Genomic DNA, 19,071 nt, shown 5'->3' with positions numbered 1-19,071 from the left:
TGTTACTGAATTGAAGAGTGAAAAAGGTAAATTACAACCATCTGTAGAGGTGGTTCAAAAATAAGATTTTCTTGTAAAAAATGAAAAAACACCCTCAATCACAAAAGAAGTACCAAAAGAAGAGGTCTCAATTAATTTATTTGAATGTATTCGGAGTGGGAGAGTTGGCCATAAAGCCAATTATAAAAATTGCCCAGCTTTAAATGTAATTTGTCATGGTTGTGGTAAAACAGGACAATTTTTAAGGTTTTGTAAATCCAAACGGAAAAGGTTTCAGAACAAAAGTGTAAATGAAGTTATATGTCAAGTTAATGAAACTAGGTGTAATGATCATCCTGTGGGTAGAGTAAGAGTAGATGGAATTGATTTTGAAATGAAATTTGATTCATGCTCTCATCTTACTATTATTGATAAAGAAATTTTTTCAAAATGGTTTCAGGAGAAGAATCGCTTGCATAAAATGGATGTTAATCCAGGAGGTTACGGTAGTCAACCTATAAACATGATAAACATGTTGGGCTATTTTAATGCAACTATTGAAATGGAAATCAAAATGATTTTGGGAAATATGTATGTGTCAAAAAAGGGTGATGGATTACTTGGGTGGCCTCATCAATGTCTGTTGGGGGTTACTCTTAATCCTAATTCGGTACTCAAATTCAAATTCAAGATGTTGAGACCAATAATAATGATTTTGTAAAGAATTTTCCAAGATTATTTAAGGATGAGTTGGGATGTTTAAAAGGGTACAAACATTGCATAAAGCTTAAAAATGGAGCAGTACAATCAATTGCCAAAGTAAGGAGGATTCCAATTGCTTTTCAGGAAAAGGTAGAACAAGAATTAGATAAACTTCTTAAACAAGGAATTATCACTCCTGTAGAAGCCTCAGAATGGTTGGCTTCAGTAGTTGGCGCCAACAAACCTAATGGTGACATAAGACTTTGTGTTGATCTTCGCTCACTAAACAAAGAAGTTGTTGTGGATACATTTCCACTACCTAATATTGATTAAATTACGTCTACATTGGGTGGGGCAAAACATTTTACGACACTGGATCTCACTCAGGTGTACCACCAAATTGAACTGACTCAGAACTCGCAGTATTTAACGGCTTTCATCACTCCAATGGGAGCGTTTAAGTATAAAAGAATGCCGTTTGGTTTGGTGAGCACTGCATCAGTTTTTCAGAGAGTAAAAGGTATCAAATGTTATCAAGATGATCTATTAATTTTTGGGGGGACTCAGGAGGAGCATGACAGTAGAGTGGGTTTCGTGTTGAAGAAACTTGAAGATGCTGGACTCACTTTGAAATTTGAAAAATGTAAATTTTCAGTACAAGAGATCAACTATTTAGGTCATTGCATCACATTTGTATTTTGTATTTATAACGCGCAGCTATCACCCAACGGGTATCTTGGCGCTAGGACTGAGATGGAGCAAAACTTTTAAACCAACAAAATGTGCATCAGCAGAGACAGAAAGAAGAGGAGAGATAGAGATAGAGGAGCAGAGGCCAGACAGGACTAGGGAATTAAGAGGCCATATGCCCCTCCCTAGGAAAGAGCCAGGTTTTCAGATTGCGCCTGAAATCCATCAAGGAGTTAGCCTGTCTAATGTTCAGAGGGAGTTCATTCCAGTATCGCGGGGCCACAGTACTGAAGGCCCTACCTCCCATCCTGGCCTTCTTGATCCTGCCAGTGTTTAGCAAGAAGGTGTTCGAAGAACGGAGAGTCCTTTGAGGTTTGTACCAGGAAATTTTCTCCTGCAGGGAAAATGGGCCAGAGCCATGTGCCGCTTTATAGACAATGCACAGGGATTTAAATTTGACCCTTTCCCTCATAGGAAGCCAGTGAAGCTCTTGAAGCGCCAGCGTGGTTGAAGAACCACGTTTCCTATTCAGCGCCAGTTTGGCTGCCATAGACTGGACCCTCTGCAATCTCTGAAAGATGTAAAGAGGAGCCCCTAAATACAGAGAATTGCAGTAGTCCAGCCTACTCAGGATGATACTGCGAACTACCAAAGGTCTTTTCTCCACCGGCAGGATAGGTAGAATCTGCCGTAGAGCTTTCATGAGGGCTAAGCACACCCCCATGGTTTTTTTAGCTTGAGAAGCCATTTGAAGATCATTATCGAACATGACCCCCAGATTCCGCACCGTTGTCACAGGGACAATGGGTTCCATTTCTGGGGCCAGTCTAAGGTCAAAAGGCATATCCCTTACTCTCGTTGGGGAGCAGTAGATCACCTCAGTCTTGCCTCCGTTAAATTGCAGGGAGTTAGCCCTGAGCCAGTCTGAAGTCTGACTCATACATTTCTGGAATTTGTCCATAGTCAGGGCATCCTTTCCCTCTAGTGAAAACACTAATTGGGTATCGTCCGCATAGTTGATAAGGTCAACCCCATGCGCCTTGATGATAGGGATTAATGGCTGCAAATAAATATTGAAAAGGATGGGGCTGATGGCCGATCCCTGGGGGACCCCATGTTCCACCAAGGTCCTACTGGAGGTGAAAGGGGGCAAGGAAACCATCTGTTGTCTCCCTGTGAGATAGGATTGTATCCATCTCAAGGCACATCCCTTAACTCCCAAATGCTCCAGTCTGTTCAACAAAATTCGGTGGTTTACCGTATCGAATGCAGCTGACATGTCTAAGAGGACCATTACCGATGAAAGGCCTCTGTCAGCCCGCATCCGGAGGTTATCCAACACCGTAACCAGAGCTGTATCCGTACCATGACCTGGCCTAAAGCCAGGGGTGTTGTTCTTAAGAAGGAATTAGTTGACACTATTCTTAATTTGGCAACTCCGAAAACAAAAGAGGAAGTTGTCTCATTTTTGGGAATGGTTGAGTTTTATGGAAAGTTCATAAATAATTAATCTAGTAAATCCAACAGTATGAGGCATTTGCTCTGTAAAAATAAAGGAGAATACGGGGCTGTGATATTATCCGCCTGGACAAGAACAACCTTGCCTATCAGGTTGGGTAAGAAGGCCTTCAATGCAAGGTGGAAGGCTAGGAGTTCCAGGTAGTTGATATGATGACCCTGGTGTTTTGACGGTCAGGTCCTGTAAGTGTGCACCCCATCCCATAAGGGAGGCGTCCGTTGTAACAGTCTTTTGTGGAACAGAGTTGAGGACAGCCTGCCTGTGTAACAGGATGATGGTGTTGCATCATTGCAGAGAGCGGCAAGTGCAGTGGCCAATCAACACTAGATCGTCCCAATGACCCTCCGTTTGAGACCACTGTTGTGCTAGGCATTCCTGCAACGGACGGTACTCTGGCAATGCAGGAGGCCATCATGCCTAGGAGGCGCGTGACTGTTCTGACTGTGAAGTTTTGATCTGGTTGGAAAAGAGGAAGCACTGCCTGAAAAGACTGGATTCTGACAGGGTTCGTCTACCCTCGAAAACCTCAGAGCTGAGAATAGCCCCCAGATAGGGTTGGAGGTGAGATGTTGCGCTGAGGGCAAACCGTAATTCGTGAAGAAGGCCTATTGTGACCTGTGTGTTCGCGGCATTGCTGGCAGGTGGCACTCGTTCAGATAAGGGATAACAGAAGCCCGGTCTGCGCAGGTGTTGCATGGTATCAGTATGTTTTTGACTAGTCTGACTGGGATCCTGCTTTTCGGGACCCCAGTCACTGTGATTTCTTCCTAAATTAACCACGGTAAGTACTTCTGTACATCCACAATTGTCTACTGGCGGACCCTTATAAGTCCCTAGAATATGGTACTAAGGTACCCAGGGCATAGGTACTCCAGGGTTCTCCTATGGGCTTCAGCATGTATTGTGCCACCCATGAAAGGCCACTCAAACTGTGACTACAGGCCTGCCATTGCAGCCTGTGTAAACTGCTGCTAGCACCACTTACAGCAGATATATGTTTTCTTATATCTGAGGTCACTTCACTTAAAACCTATGTCACCCCTAAGGCAGGCCTTTCTATCATGAAGGCAGGGTGCTGGGTTATGTGTGTAGGTGCCCCTGCATGAGCAGGACATCCCTACCCCCCCCCCCCCTCCCCGAGTCGATTCTCCAGGCTTTGTAAGTGCGGCCAGCCATTTTGATACATATAGTGCCTATCCGTCATTGCGCGATGGCTAACAATGTGGTGTCTGAGTTGAACCTGGGCATGTTTAGTATCAAACATGTTGGAATCTTACCCCAACACCGTTACTGGTGTAGGATGTATGATTCCATGCACTGGGGGCTTCTCCAGGAAACCCCCAGTACTCCCTGTAACAGCCTTTCAGGGTCTGCTGGCCAGCTAGTGCTGCTACCAACCCCAGACACGATTCTGCCCTCCTGCTGCTGAGACAAGCTCGAGCAGGGGAAGGTAGAACAATAGGTATCCTGTCACAGGGAGTTGTGACCACCTACCAGACAGGACTTAGCGTATTGGGCTGAAGTGGGAGCGTTTGCCAGTACCACCAGACTGCTTTGAAGGGCACATTTGGTGCCCACCTTGCATACTCCGGTTTGAGCCAATTCAGGGAGTCCTTGCCTACCGCTCTGGCATGAAACTGGACAAAGGACATGGGAGTATCCTTCCCTCTTTCCAGCACCTCCTCTGGGAGGGACCCCTGAATCGTCCTAACCCCATTCCTAAGGTATTAAAGGGCTTACCTGTGGGTGGGTCTCAGATTTGTCGTGGGACAAGACTCAAGCCTGAAACCACATCACTCTTCGACCATCAGGACACTTGGACTTCGATGAACTTCACCTGGAACCGAGACTGCATCAAGGAAGACTCCTGCTGCTCCTGGTCTCACTGTTCTGCAAGTCTTCTTCGTCATCTATGTTTCTTCCAGGATCTTCAACAGACCTGTGGGCATCAAGTGCACCCAAAGTAATCTCCCTTGGAGTGAGGAGTCACGCCCCTGCATCTGCAGGTACCACAACAAAGCTGATCGGTCTGTTTCTCCTGATGTTCCACGAAACCTTGAAAGGCTCATCAACACAGGTGGTGGCTCTGTAACTTCCTCGAGGCCTGATCTGTCCTCTCTGCAATTTTGAGGCCAATATCCCTCCTCGGAACCACTGGGACCAAACCCATGTGCACCTCTTCGACTTGCCGTTGCCAAGGCTTGTTGGCTCTGCACTCCAGAGCTCTTCGGGCTACAAGAAGCTCCAGCTTCCAGCATCTTTTCCTGCCAAGTACAGCGTCCTCATCGCATCGTCTGCACCGTGGGCCTTCCTTCTTGGTAAGCTAATCTAGGTCCTCTTGCAACTTCTGTGCCTTCGGACGGTGGGTTCTCCTGAGGGTCTCCTGCTACAGTGGGCTCCCCTGCTTGCTCAGGGCCTGCCCTGACTCTCCTGCTTGTGGGGAGTCCTTTGGACCTTGCTAGTACCAATGTTGCTCCTTCTTCATTCTCCACTTCAGTTGTGGCTACCAAGGCTTGTTGGAGCCCCTGCCGAACACTAACCCCCTGGTCACTGACATCCGACATAGGACAGCTTGTGCACGGCTCCTGATCTTTGTCAGCATTGTCTGGCCCACACAGCTGCAGCGACAAGGTCACCGTCAACTCGTCTGAACCATCCGACATCGGTGGGCATTGCTCTTCCATGCCTCCTAGTCACTCCTGAGTGGCATAGACTCTGTCCCCTCTGCTTGCAGGTTCGTCACTTCCAGAATCCACCATTGGATTCCACCAAACTTCTTCATCTTCTCCAGCGGCACTCTTCTCCAAGTCTTTTACTGTCGTCTATGGAGGTTTCCGGCGTCTCTTCACCCCTATGCATCTGGCTTCCCTGGTGTAGGTAACCTGGTCTCTGGGGCATCCACTGGTGGGGTAGCTCTCCAACTTCCCGTCCTCTAAGGGAATTCCTCAGGGTCCTCTGGGAAAGGTCCTTCTGCTGCAAAACAGCAACTGTGACTTCTCTATTGACTTCCACTGGGCTCGCGGCCATGTTCCCACTCTGCACACAGCCGCCGTAGGGTTCCTGGATACTTAACTTGGGTGGTTCCTTGTGTCCCCGGCTCCTCTGGGTCTTCTGGTCCAAATCAGTTCGCATTCCAATTTCTTAATATATGGTTTGGTCTCCCCCTAGAGACCACTATATTTTGTGTTACTTACTTTCTGGCAATTTATGTATTTTTGGTGTATTGTGTTGACACATGACTACATGATTAAAGTGGTAAAACAAGTTGCTTAACACTCCTTCAAGATAAGCCTGAAGACTGCTCTCCACAGCTACCACTTTCAAAGCTTTCTATGGTTTTCAAAGACCACTAAAATCACCATAAGGGTTGCCTGGATGAGTACAAAGTACATCACTTTAAAAAGGGTGACCCATATACTAAGCTAGCCTCCTACAGGGAGCACTTTGAATTGGTAATGTTTTCTGCCGACCACAAACCTGAGATATAAGCCATAGGCCGGATGGACTGGTATGTGGAAATAGGCGTCCTTCATGTCGAGTGCGGTCATGAAGTCGCTTTGTTGGAGAAGCAGAATGATATTCTCGACAGTGACTATATGGAAGTGTTCTGAAAGGATGTATTTGTTTAGGGGTCTGAGGTCCAGAATGGGTCTTAAGGACCTGTAATTCTTGGGTATTAGGAAGTAAAGAGAGTACACTACCTTGCCCTGCTGACGGTAGGGGACTGGTTCCATAGCCCCTTTCAGAAGGAGTGCTTGGCCCTCCTCTCTGAGAAGCCTTTGGTGATCTGGGGAGTCTGTGTTTGTGAGTTGGAATGGTGGGAGGAAGTGGAAGTGAGCTCCAGACAATAACCATGTTGGTTAATATCCAATACCCACTGGTCTGAGGTGACGGTCTGCCATGTGGGAAAGAAGCCTTGGCGGAGCCCCCTCGACCTGTGCCAGGTAGTCGGGTGGAGGGCTGGGGGAGAAGAGGCAAGTCAGGGTTTGGTGGTGGTTGTATCTCCTTTTGGGGAGCTACCTTCACCTCTGCCTCTAGAATTGTTGCCACGTAGGACCCTCTAAAGCATAGGTACTCACAGACATTTTTCCAGGGGCCACATAGTATGGTCTATGGTGTTACTGAGGGCCGCATTGATGCTAGCAGGGTGGAGGTTGGGTTATATGAGGTTTGTAAGGTGGGTATAGGGGAAGCAAAGCATTTACATTTAGTGGCTAAATTGCACAATGCCAAACCAGAAAAGCTGTGATACATCTTGCCTCCCCGCTTGACCAAACTGTGTGATCCTAGGCAATTGCTCTTTTGAGGTCGAACCTGGGCAGCGCATGCGCTGCTGTGCGAGGCATGTTGTATTCAAGTATGGACTTGAAGTTCCGCCGACTCTCCGCCCATATTTTTCATTGGCTTGTGTCATTGACCTTTATAAATGCTGGCTTTCGATTAGTTAATAGGCTTGTTAGTCCCTCCTTAGTACCTCCTTGTCTTAATTTGTAACCTCCCACGAGGACTGGCCATTTTACTTATGTTACACGGTATGTCTTACTTAGTCTGTAAGCACTATTTTCTTTCATGAGTTTCTCCTACTGCAGGCACAACATGCTTTCCTGCAACATTCAGCGTGTCATGCGCGCTTTTACTTTCAAAGCAGCCCGGGACACTGGTGGCTGCTTCTTTGAAATTAAATAGGTCTCTCATTTACAAAAGTTTGTAAATGACAATGCATGTTATTTATGTGTTAATTATCAAAACAGAAAAATAAAAGTCATTGTAATTTACAATGCCAATAGCTTATACTCTCGCAAACGGGAGACCTATTGCATTGCAAATGCTTGTTTCACTTTGCCTCCTTTCGACTCTCTTGTGTTTGATTTGACACTGATTATATGATCTGGGACCTCCGATCACTTTGTAGAAGGTATGTAAAATGCATTAACAAGCCCCATGCCGCTCTGTAGTATGGGCTGACAACAGCAGAAGAAGTTGGTCTGGTCTGGCACTAGGAAACCTTTTTCTTGCCTCCTTTTTGTAGCCTTGACTGAGGTCTAAGAGAGGGAGGAAGGTTTCCTGATTGACTGAAGTTGGTCTGGGACAAACATAAGGGGAATGCAGAACATCTGGGCTGTAGCATTTCAAAGATTACATAGGTTTTGTCCAGTGGGGTGGTTGTGTTGATGTCCAATTATTATTAACTTTACGGACTGCAAAAATGTTTCCCAGTGGTGAATCTCAGCCTTGATAGAATCTGGATTTTGTGAAGAATATTGTACCAATCCAAAACAGAGCTTAAGCCAACATGTGATGGCCACTGTTTGATCTGGACCTCGTTTAGATGATGACAAGGTAAGTCATGATGCCTAGAGCTTGGCACACCCTTCTTCCATCAGTAGAGGGTCCTGTATTCTGTCTCTTGATTCTGTCAGAGAGGTGTCTGTTTGCCTGGCCTCTGAAGAAGCCTGGTTCCTCAATGCAAATTACTGACACAAGCCAAGAACCTTAACTTCAACAGATAGATTTCCGTATTATGACACCGAGTAGGACACCACGAAAGCCATGAAGATCTAGTGCCTCTATGCCAAACAAAAGTGGAAAGGCTTACCTTCTTCGAGCAATCTTTCCAGGTGTCAGAGAGAACCAAGACATTCCAGGAGGAGGAACTTACCACTGAGCTTCAGTTGAGCTGAAACCTTCTAAGAGACACCACACTGATCAAAATAGATGCCTATAAATTACACTACACAAGCTGCATTTGTCTTTTCAGAGGTTTCCATCTTAAGAAAGGCACTTGCCTTGTTTACAAGATGGATTAGTAGAGGCTCATCCCGACAGAAAAATTGAATAAACCCAACTTCAGGAGAAAAAACTGAAAAACACCGTGACTGGCACCCAAGATCTTTGAGTGAAGCCCAAACTTTTTTTCAGAGAAGAAAAGTAATTTTAAGCCTAAAAAGGCAGCTATATATTCAAGTATTATTTTTCTATGAAGCCTAAAACCAACATGCAAACTAGCTTTGAAAGACATAATAAACACAGTGTATTCGAAAAACTTTATAGGGCATGGACAACATTTCTCTTTAAGTAAAAACACAACTGCACAATTTCTGCATTGCTTTTCTTTGTAGGAGTTACTGCAAAAAAAAAAGTTTCTTCTGTGCCAACAGTTATTCAACAGCAATTTAACAATCAAAACTAAAAATATGCAGACAATGTGTCGTACAGAAGTTTTCTTAATTTCATTTTTACCAATGTTAAATGTGTCTCAGAATCCGTGCGTCGACAGAGAGTGCATAATGTTTATGAATTCAATGAAATCCCATGATGGTGAAGTGATAAATCGACTGAAGGACCTATTGGCAGAATGACCTCTGCCATTGGACTGTACAGAGAAGGAAATCCTGCTGGAGGGTTCTCCACTTGATTTACCGTTTTCTCCCCAAACCAGAGGATGTTCTGTTGCCCTGTACTCCAAAACGACTCTTCACAAGAAGCAAGTGATCCAATGAGCAGCTCCAGGTTCTTTCCTGGTTATCCCGACCCTTGGATGTGTCCCAGACTTAGCCTCATCTTTGCACTTATGCCTTTTGATCAGCTGCCTATTCCCTGCTGCATCCCTGTTCTTCGCAGTATCACTGAACGTCACTCTTGGGCTATTATTTGACATTTATGGTTCTTAGGGTTAAAGTGTTTCGGTGGGGTTTTCATTAATTTTACGACTTTGCCTTTATTAAAAAATATCTTCTTTTTCGACTTCTGGGGTTCTCATTATCACTGAATTACTGCTTCATTTTACCTAGTATGCAAAAGTGCGCCTTCAGTCTCCAGAAGTGCCGCTAAGGGTGAGTCTGTCAATAGCTGGCCATCGAGTCCCTTGATGTCCCTGGTTGTAATAATGTGCCTAGCTGTTCTTAGATCCCTGGCAGCGGCAGTCAGTTTTTTGTCCTTCAACTACGATACATTATGAACCGCTTGCACAACGTAACACATATAATTGATGTGGCCTTCTGTCGCTGGCTCAGCTAAACTTCCTGATGACAAATCTCAATTGCCTATACCGAGACCAGATTGCATGCAGAGATTTCCCGAAGGCCAAATGGTTGATAATGGCTCAGAGTTCCAAGCCATGCCTGCTCCAAAAGCTAGGGCCCGGGCAGAAAAATATCTTCTTATAATTCCCATTTTGCATCTGATAAGACAGATGAACAGTGTGAAGATGAGCACAGTGTCCTACCTACTGCGTAGAGTGGAAAAGTGTCATTTAAGAACTGTGGCTCTTATCTGTCCAAGTGATGGCCCAAAATGCAGGAAGACATTTCTATCACCCTTTAGCTCACCAGGATCTTTTAGTATTATCAACATTAGGGAGAAAGTGTTTTGGGAATCATATGCTGGGTACCCACAAATATAGACTAATGGCATAGTCATGACAAGGCCAACAAGATTACTGCATAGGCTCCGTTCTAAAAGAAAGGATGCAAACAGGATGACAGAATCCAGTTTTTATTGAAAAAGCTATCTACTGGTTTATACATCGCTTTAAACGATAGCAACCTCGAGAGTTTTTTTTTTAAAGGGGTGGGCATGGCAGCAAGGATGGCCAACACTACTGAAACCAAGCCAACGTGTATAAAGTTAGGCACTAGATCAGTGTGTTGTGAAATGCAATTGGTAAACCCAAATGTGCAGGTTGAAGTCAAGAGGAGTAAGGTATACTTGAAACATGGACTAAAACAGAGCCATGCAGGACTATGTGTCCCTGGAATTGTTGGTGTGACTATGTATCCCTCGGATTACTGGACAGTTCATCTCTGTGCACTGTGTGTGATTTCATCTTCTCAGAGCTCGGTATCTCTGGGGAACAGTAATGGGGCTATTGAGTTTGCCTGTCCCTCTGATTTTGGACATTTCCAGTACCTAGGTCAGTTCCTGGGGTCTCTGTGATCTCAGGGGGTTTCTCAGTACGTGATCGTGAGGATCCTTGAATGTACCTTCAATTTTGAGCCGCTCCGACACTTTTTCAGATTCTGAAAATTTCTTCAAGGATTCTGGAAATATCTGTGCAAGTTTTTCCATGTTGATATCTTGATATCTCAGCATTTCCAGGGCACTGCAGAAACACAAGGATAGACGTTAGATGCATCTGTGTGTGAGGGGCCAGAAATCCCCAAGTTAAAGGCCTGAAATGCCCTGTTTTAGAGGGAACGTTAATTCAGAAAAAGGGGCATGCGAGGTAAGAGGGCACAGGAAAATAATTGTGATTCAAATTATATTGATTGGCCACTAAAAACCATTGCAATCATCCGATTGTTCTACATTTAAAACATTAAAATATGTATTTTTAGCAATGAGAACATAGTAAACAACACACAGTTAACTTCCAACGATCACAAAATTATAGATTTTTATGTTGGCCAGCAAATAAAAAAACTCTTCGTCCAAATTCAATTAAAATTTGCAATGACAATACAAATTCTTAATAAAATATGTTGTGGCCTCGCAGAGTTAAGAACAACGAAAGGCATCGGTAAACAAGTCTAGCATTTTTTAGAATAAAGTGCATTGTTTTAGCAACACTTGCTACCTGAACTGAATGAACGACCAACACTCGCTGGATCGAAGAAATGCAAGGCGAGTCTAGAAACGTCATATACAATAAAGTGCATTGGAATTAACTCCAGAGGGCTGTGCGTCTGTCTGATCTAAATGGACATCTAGCAGAGCCAATTGGAAAACAGTCCCCCCGTTTGATTAGTAAAGTGCATTAGAAAGGAGCCTTGGTTTGAGCAACAGATGCTACCAGGCTAAATGAACATCTAACCCAGGGGTCTCCAACCTTTTCTGTAGTGAGTGCTACTTCTGCTCAAGGAAAGTCTTCCTGAGCTACTACCAAATTTTATAACTGCAAAATAGTGACTACGCTATGACCAACCAAAGCAAGATTTTCAGTAGTTACCACCCAAGTATACCAAGTGCGGTTACCAGCAGAAATGCTGGGAAAAAGTTCATCAATATTAAATGCCTCCTCTTGACTCATGAAGTAACATTCAAATTTTGACATGCCTAGTGGCACAAAGGACATAAGCACGCAGTACGTTTACCCAGCTCAGCTTGAATTATCATTCACTTGTTTCAGAAAATGCACATTTTTCTATCTAATACCACTTTCCACAGTGGGCAAACAAACTCCATTTTCCAGAAGAAACCCCATTTTTGAAAACTAAAACTGCCTTTAAAATATCAGTTTTCAGTTTTTGAGAAATGCACAGTCTCAAAACATCAGCTTGTCATTTTCATCATGAACTCCAATGTACAAATGCCTCATATGGACTGACTACTTTGAATTCCCAGGTATTAGTCATTTGCCATGGATGCTCACCATAGCACCACAGATGCCTGGATTATGCCAGTAATGCCCACCATTAAACTAGGGCCACAGTTGTGCCAAGGCTGGAAACCAGAAGGATCAGGGATAAGACCATATATCAGTCATGCTCTTGGTAGTTCTGATGGGTGCCAGTATACCACAACGAGACCAAAAATACTAAAGTAGTCAAGGATGACCATTATTATGCCATTGGCACTAGTATGCCAGGAATGGACACAATTAAGCCAAAGATAACACTCTTATGATGGGGTCTAGCATATATATTTGGCGGTTCTTGGCACCAGGCATAGTTTCAGGAAGCAATAGTGTTTATTATGGACACACACATAAATGTTGATGAATCCCTTAATTTTCTATGGTCTGTATCACACCCAGTTCTCCTCAGGTCTTGAGCTGATCATGCATCTAACTGACACATTTTTACTCTGACTCCTGCAGTCTCGCACTTTTGTGGGTAAGCACTGATTACACCTCAGGCTATTGCTGCCATACTTTTTTGATGGTGCACAGTTCACACACATGTTGTGACTGATAAAGGAGGGACACAACATGGTCAATCTCCTTGTGGCTTAATTATGTTGAGATTGGATATGGACTGTCATCTAGCAGGTCCTATTAGCCGACACAGTGTGTGTTTGAGTGTTAGTATGAGTTACTGTCAAAAGTTTGGCTGGCTGTCACTGAAGGTATTGAAATGATCAGTGTTGCCTTCTTTAATAGGCACCTACCCTCTGAATTTAATACTGGGCTTGACCTCACATCAGAGAGCTACTTTGAAGGTACTTGCGAGCTACCAGTAGCTCCCGAGCTACTCGTTGGAGACCCCTGATCTAACCCCTGCCGGACCAATGGGATACTGGCGGCGTCATGTACAGTAAAGTGCATTGTTTTCAACACCAGAGGGCAGTGCATCTAGCAGAGCCAATTGGAAAACAGTCCCCCCGTTTGATTAGTAAAGTGCATTAGAAAGGCGCCTTGGTTTGAGCAACAGATACTACCAGGCTAAATGAACATCTAACCCCTGCCGGACCAATGGGATACTGGCGGCGTCATGTACAGTATAGTGCATTGTTTTCAACACCAGAGGGCAGTGCATCTAACAGAGCTAATTGAACATATATCAGGGCTAACTGGAGTTCAGCTCCCCGCTGGATTTATGTAGTGCATTAGAAAGGTGTCTTGGTTTTTAGTGAACGACTCTACCAAAGGTCAGTGGACGTCTAACTGTAGCTAGATCAGTGAGATACAAGACAAGGATTACAGCATCTTGTACAAAAAAATAAATCGATGTTAACGCCATAAGGCTTCGTGTCTACCAGTGGTAATTAAATATCAATTCCCTGCTAGCTCGATAAGCTAGAGTTAAATAACACGGGACAAGTGAATAAAAAACTACAGATGAATAAGACCACACAATATGTACAGTAACATTCTTTAGTGTAACAATGGAGGGGTAACAGTTCTTCCAAAGTACATTAATCACTACCCTCACTCTATAAGGAGTGCAATATAAAAGCTTGAGGAATATAGTATCACAGCACATTGATCAGCGGGCTAGAGGGCAGCCAGATAGATGCTTGTCTAATATAGAGCATTGCAGTGTTTAGGGTTCTGATAGTCCTTGTATAGGGCTGTGGTTAGTGGGATAGGGGCAGCTCGATCCTTTTCAATTGCTACATGGGGTTGGAATGGTGTTGGGTGCTGCCAGAAATGTAAGAATTGACCTTGGGCCAGTATGTGTATAGTGTAAGGTCCAGGGCCTCCAATCCGCCCTGTGCCAGTGGAAGGGTGAGGAGTTCCCAGGATACTCTGGGCTATTTGCCTACCCCTACTAATTCAACCCCGATGGATTTAAGGCATTTTAGGAAGTGTAGAGTAAGTGGCATTGGGATGTTAGCGAAGAGGCACAGTAGCTTGGGAAGGATTGTCATTTTTAGGTCACGCCTGACCCAGCACATGCGCTGGTCTGGCGAGACTTTTAGTAAGGGCTTCAAAAATGCTACCCATGGCCAGCCTACAGCTTGCGTGCATGTGTGCGCACTTGACAAGGCTTTCCTTGTCATGCTCATTAAGCGCATCGCTCGCCGCGCTTGATCGCGATTGCGATCACTTTCGCGGCCGGCTTTTTATACACCTTAAGTGCGCTTGATCGCGATTGCGATCACTTTCACGGCCGGCTTTTTATACACCTTAAGTTAAATGCCTTTATCTTTCAACAAAAAGTGCCTGTCACATACTTAGATATTTTTTTCCTAGATATTTATACTCCCTTGCATCCTAATTAGGATTTCTGGACCATCCGCGCATGTTCCTAACATACCAATAGAATGCGACATTTAAAGAAGCCATCCAGTGAATAATTTTACAGTAGAACTCAGACCCCCAGCAGACATCATTGAACAAAGCAACATTCTAGACTCCAATGCCATGCGATCCGAGAAGTAAAGGAAGCTTTTTTTCTATGACCTGGATGGCCCCTTTAAGGTGTTGAATGTGTACATTTGATTTTTTTTAAGTATTCCACCTCTGCATCCGGTGGGGGATGCTTACTTAAGAATGCACCACAGCCCACCTATACCACGTTGTGTCCTGATCAGAAACATCCACTGCGTATCACCCTTACCATCTTTATTTTCCATGTTCCACTGTCATCGCCTGAGCACAGGAAGTGCCTTTCATATAAAAGAGCATTGTGGCACGTGCGCAAAGCGTCAACTCGTGCACGCACCGCTGTGGATTTTCTTGCAGCTCCTTTGAAAAGAGTGGAGGGGCTTCCGAGGTAAACAGCGAGCGACGGACCCCGCTTCTTTGCCGCCGGCGGGAGGCATCTCTCCCGGCTAGGGCTGGCGATAAAAGAAGGCACGAGGGAAAAGGTCAGGCCCATTGTGCAGGCGGCTGGTGCTTTGTCAGACGACACAGAAAGCAGCCCCCAGTGTTTCTAGTGTCACACTTCAGGTGCGAACATAAACAAAACAAAATGACGGATAATTCCCCACCACATGAAAGGGTGAGACTTGGGCCCGGTGCCAGCCCTCTGCTACTGGCAGACACAGCATGTCACCTTAACGTTTTGAAGTTTCCATGCGAGCCGGTGCTGCTTTAGAGAGCAGGATAAGATTTTTCCCCCCCGCAAATTTGCCATTAATCTATCCAGCGACATGTGAATAATTAAGGCGGTTTAGGAAAGGTACTCCCCTGGGGGCATCGTGTGGTTTTCTCTCTCGCCTGCCTGAACACGTGCAGTCCAAAGCAATTCTGTGGCTAGGTTCTTTTCGAACGGGGTACGCACGTTAGTGTGTATTAATGAGGGTGAGTATTATAACTGAGATGGAAAGGGGGGGCCCTTGGCCCCTCCGCCTACATGGCAGTGCGGCGACCTCCCCCGGACTTCTCGGTGGTGGGGCGTGTTCACTGGGGGCGCGCCCTACCACCGATTGGCTACCTACGTGACCCGGATGACGTTAATCGACATCCGGGTCGGAGGGGAGGGGGGGGGCCTCTGGGGGGTTAAAGCGGCGGGGAGCGCCCAGGTGACCCCCTTGTTCCCTGGAGGCTCCCCCACATCGGACGTGCCCTGGCGCGCAGGGCGGTAAATTTTGTTCCTCGCGCCCCCACCAGGAACGCACCCGGGCCAGCGGCGGCCCGTAACTTGTTTTCCTTTATTTTCCCGCTGCAGGTTACACGAGGAGGCGACATGCGGTTTCAGCGGAGGAGTCTACTGCGGCTGGAAACTTGTGCCGGAAGACCGAGGACCGACGAGGCGACCTGCGGTTCGTTGCCTTGGTTGGGGGCTAATCGGCAGAGTGGAGCGGGTCGGCGGTGACCAGTGCGGGAGCAGCGTAGGAGTCTACTGCGGGGCAGCTGGAAACGTGTAAGCGCAGGCCGGCTTAAGGAGAGTAGGTTGCTGTGGCAGGATGAGCTGTGTGTGTGGGGATCGGTGTGTAAAGCGCCCAATATCTATGTCTCCGTTACATACTGGTGAGCGTTCAGCCCTGCACACCCCCCCCCTTTTTTCCCGCCCCCCCCCCCCCTCTAGTCTGGTCACAGGGGGTGTCAGGGCGAATTGTGCTTTATAGAAGTCGTGGTTCACTCGACTAGGGTGGGTGATGACATAGTGTTGAGAAATTTCATAGGTGTGGTCAGGGAATTGAGGCAGGGGCATGACCTTTCTGAGTTGTAGGATTGGGGGGAGGCCAGATCGTCGGTTAACAATACTGGCCTGTGGCGGTAAGGTCATGACCGGTGAGCAACTATTTGAAGGTCTGAGGGGGCGGGCATCATCCTACGGAGGTGCCCGCCCAGGGGGAGGGGCCATTGGCTCCTCCTAGAACTTCAGGGGCAAGGTAACTGGTGCTTCAAAGGGGCGCGGGTTGGGGAGTCACGCTTTCCTTAGGCTGGTAGCCACCCCGCGCGCGCATACTCATGACGTCACCGGATGGCGCAGAGTAAGGGCCCTCCTTCAGTGGGTAAATGGAGTTCACGGCGTGGACCGGGTAATTACCGGGCCCGGCTGCGCATGCGCACACCTGTAGGGGAGGCGCAGCTAGTAGGACCTGACACCGGTTAGCGACCTTGCCATATGGCCCAGAAATGTTAGTATACAAAAATGCAGAGGAGGATGTTAGACTCGGTTAGGAAACAATCTGTATTAGAGTCTTTGTTAAGGATAGTCACTCACACCTGTTGACAATAATGTATCTAATGTCCTGCTGAATTTTTGTATAATTGTTTATCATGCAAATTTAAAATTTATTGTTTTTGTACTTAATAAATACGGCCGGGGGGTCTCTCGACCTCCCGCCTTCCAAAGATACCACGTCCAGGGTGCTGTGTCCGGGGGTGGTGTGGACATAGGGGGAGGGCGGTAGCCAGTCACTGACCATGTGGAAAGGGGGGGCCCTTGGCCCCTCCGCCTACATGGCAGTGCGGCGACCTCCCCCGGACTTCTCGGTGGTGGGGCGTGTTCACTGGGGGCGCGCCCTACCACCGATTGGCTACCTACGTGACCCGGATGACGTTAATCGACATCCGGGTCGGAGGGGAGGGGGGGGGGCCTCTGGGGGGTTAAAGCGACGGGGAGCGCCCAGGTGACCCCCTTGTTCCCTGGACGCTCCCCCACATCGGACGTGCCCTGGCGCGCAGGGCGGTAAATTTTCCCCACCCACCATCCCTGGAGTACGTGGTTGATGCGTTGCTAGTCCAACTAGCGGGCATTGGGCGCGTGAAACTGTTATGAGATGTTAGTTTCTGATGAGGTTTTCTTTTAGGACTTTTTCTCCCATTGTAGTGATCAATATGGTATTGTGCAGTTATGTTTTGACTATGCTTTCTTGTAGGCCTTGTTCTCCCAAGGTAGTGCATGATACTGTATTATGTGTAACTGATGCAGTCGTGTTTAGGCCTTTTCTTTCCCTTGTAGCTTTATGGTGTTATACATGACGTGTGATTTTAGTCAGTGTAGTTGTCCTTTAGAATTTTCTCCCATAGGTCGTTGTATTTATTAGGTATGGGGGCATGCGGTAAGGTCATGACCGGTGAGCAACTATTTGAAGGTCTGAGGGGGCGGGCATCATCCTACGGAGGTGCCCGCCCAGGGGGAGGGGCCATTGGCTCCTCCTAGAACTTCAGGGGCAAGGTAACTGGTGCTTCAAAGGTGCGCGGGTTGGGGAGTCACGCTTTCCTTAGGCTGGTAGCCACCCCGCGCGCGCATACTCATGACGTCACCGGATGGCGCAGAGTAAGGGCCCTCCTTCAGTGGGTAAATGGAGTTCACGGCGTGGACCGGGTAATTACCGGGCCCGGCTGCGCATGCGCACACCTGTAGGGGAGGCGCAGCTAGTAGGACCTGACACCGGTTAGCGACCTTGCCATATGGCCCAGAAATGTTAGTATACAAAAATGCAGAGGAGGATGTTAGACTCGGTTAGGAAACAATCTGTATTAGAGTCTTTGTTAAGGATAGTCACTCACACCTGTTGACAATAATGTATCTAATGTCCTGCTGAATTTTTGTATAATTGTTTATCATGCAAATTTAAAATTTATTGTTTTTGTACTTAATAAATACGGCCGGGGGGTCTCTCGACCTCCCGCCTTCCAAAGATACCACGTCCAGGGTGCTGTGTCCGGGGGTGGTGTGGACATAGGGGGAGGGCGGTAGCCAGTCACTGACCATGTGCTCTCCAGGCAGGACTAGCTAGTACGGTGAAATAAAATATTCATTTACCTCTAGGTGGTGCAGAACCGAAATTTACGATCGATACTGCAAGAGAACAAGGCAAGTGACGCATTGCAAGGAATTGTAATTGTATCCCTGTAGGTAGCTCCTACTAGCCCTAATGAGGCTTTGAAGCGCTTTACGCCCAGCAAGCACCACGCCTGCTCCAGAACCCAAGTTTAATGGTTAGTTCAGTGTTATTGACGAATGTTACCATTCCCGATCAATCTCATACATGGCATGTTACGGGGAAAAATAAAAACAGCAAAACTTTAAAAGGCTCAAAACGTTTCCAATTAGGCACGAATACATGTTCTAGGCTTGTGGTGTAAAGAAAGAAGATTGTGAAATGGTTGACATCTTTCCTTATTCTGGATGTGATTAGACGCTGTCTGCAGAGATAGCGTTACGGCGGAGGAGCAGCGCTCTATTTCGAGTTCGGACGCTACGCTGCTTGTGGGGCCCTTGAACTGCCTAATACAACGGGACTGCGAGGACCTGGGAGCATTGCGCTCCGTTAATCCAGCTCACCTGTTCCTCTTCCCGCTGGTCATTCCGACGCCACGCCTCGCGGCCCCCGCTGCG

The 19,071-nt window shown here is 46.6% G+C and overlaps 1 protein-coding gene across 2 annotated transcripts in view; it reads right to left on the bottom strand.

Annotated features, from left to right (window-relative positions):
- Window positions 1-19,071, bottom strand: part of MTO1 (mitochondrial tRNA translation optimization 1) — a 524,123-nt gene that overhangs the window by 54,290 nt on the left and 450,762 nt on the right. For both annotated transcript variants that reach the window (XM_085619003.1, XM_085619002.1), the window contains one exon: window positions 10,873-10,991. In XM_085619003.1, coding sequence (XP_085475129.1) covers window positions 10,873-10,991 — 119 coding nt within the window. The remainder of the gene's footprint in view (window positions 1-10,872; window positions 10,992-19,071) is intronic.

This window comes from Triturus cristatus, chromosome 7, assembly GCF_964204655.1.
Source record: "Triturus cristatus chromosome 7, aTriCri1.1, whole genome shotgun sequence".
In the NCBI taxonomy this organism is placed as follows: Eukaryota; Metazoa; Chordata; class Amphibia; order Caudata; family Salamandridae; genus Triturus; species Triturus cristatus.
Note: the sequence above shows the minus strand (reverse complement) of the source record. Positions and strands in the feature narration are given on the sequence as shown.